Genomic DNA, 1,467 nt, shown 5'->3' with positions numbered 1-1,467 from the left:
CTGCAAGATGGAGAATATATTTTTAAATTTTTTAATTTTAGTATAGTTGACATGATATAGAATATTTTATTACCTTCTTTTGTGAGTAGGGAAATTGTGGCTCACTGAGGTTACTTAATTTGCTGTAGGTTAGAAAGCTGGCAAGAAGAAGATCCAGATTTGGACAGGCACCAAGATAACTCTATTAGTTGCTATCCCCTGAATTCCCAGAATGATGTCCTTGGCCTCATGGAGATCACAGCGCCCTTCCACTCAAGAGTCTCCCCAAGGCACTCTTCATGTCTTTGTTTCTCAGGCTATAGATGAATGGATTCAGCATGGGAGTCACTACAGCATACATCACTGCTGCAATCCTGTCCTTGCTGGCTGAATCAGCAGAGGAGGGAATGAAGTAGACCCCAATAGCAGACACATAGAACCAAGCAAACGGCTGAGAGGCGGGAGCTGCAGGTGGAGAAGGCCTTCCACTTCCCACTTGCTGATAGGACTCTCACAATGGCAGCCATGATGCGGACATAGGAAGTGATAATTAGCAAGGGGATCAAGATGATTAAGGCCCCTCCCCAGTATATTAGCACACACTGGTTGACATAAGTATTGGAACAAGAGAGCTTCAACAGGAGGAGAAGTTCACAAAAGAAGTGGGGGATAATGTTGTCAGTGCAGAAGGATAACTGTGCCAGGAGAATGGTGTGGGTCAGAGAGTATGACTGAGTGAGTATTGGGGACATGACCAACAGCAGAGTACAGCATCTGGGAGTCATGACCAAGGCATAGTGAAGGGGGTGGCAGATAGCCACAAGCCAGTCATATGCCATCACTGCCAGGAGGAAGAGACCAGTGAACCATAGGGAGAAGTAGATCTGAGACAGACATCCACTGTAAGTGATGGTCTTCCTATTGGCTTGGATGTTCGCCATCATCCTGGGGACTGTGGTAGATGCTAAACACAAGTCAATGAGGGAGAAGTTTGCCAGGAAGAAGTACATGGGGGTGTGGAGGTGTGAATCAGAGACAATGGCCAGGATGATGACAATGTTCCCCAGCACAGTGACCAGGTACATGTTCAGGAAGATGCCGAAGAGGAGGGGTTGCTGTTCCTGCTGCTCAGACAGGACCAGGAGGAAGAATTCAGAGACACTCATTGTGTGGTTTCCTGGTTTCATGTCGCGGGTGTAACTAAGGAACAAAATGGAGGATGACACTTCACAAACGTTTCCAGCCCTGGTATTGTCTAGATGGAAACAAAGACATAAAATAAAGATGGATTGTCTCCTTGACATCTGAAAGAACGCTATGAGGTAGTCATTGTTATGCCGATATTATTGATGAAAGAACTGAGTCACCTAGAAAGTGGTGGATGTAAAGTTTACATTTGGCAATTCTGACTTTAGAGTCTGTGATCATAACCTCTTTATCGATCTGCCTCTGATCAGGCACCCAGAACTAATTCATTTATTCATTCCA

The 1,467-nt window shown here is 45.3% G+C and overlaps 1 protein-coding gene across 1 annotated transcript; it reads right to left on the bottom strand.

The window, feature by feature from the left end:
- Positions 1–235: 235 nt before the first annotated feature.
- Positions 236–1,166, bottom strand: LOC308353543 (olfactory receptor 1G1-like; the record flags this gene model as incomplete). Its single annotated transcript, XM_080820437.1, is given in 2 exon segments — positions 236–418; positions 420–1,166. Coding segments are annotated over 2 exon segments (930 nt in total).
- Between the last annotated feature and the right edge of the window lie 301 nt (positions 1,167–1,467).

The sequence above is a fragment of the Martes martes genome (assembly GCF_963455335.1).
Source record: "Martes martes genome assembly, chromosome: 12".
Taxonomy (NCBI): Eukaryota; Metazoa; Chordata; class Mammalia; order Carnivora; family Mustelidae; genus Martes; species Martes martes.
The sequence above is the reverse complement of the archived record's forward strand: the minus strand, read 5'-3'. Positions and strand labels throughout refer to the sequence as shown.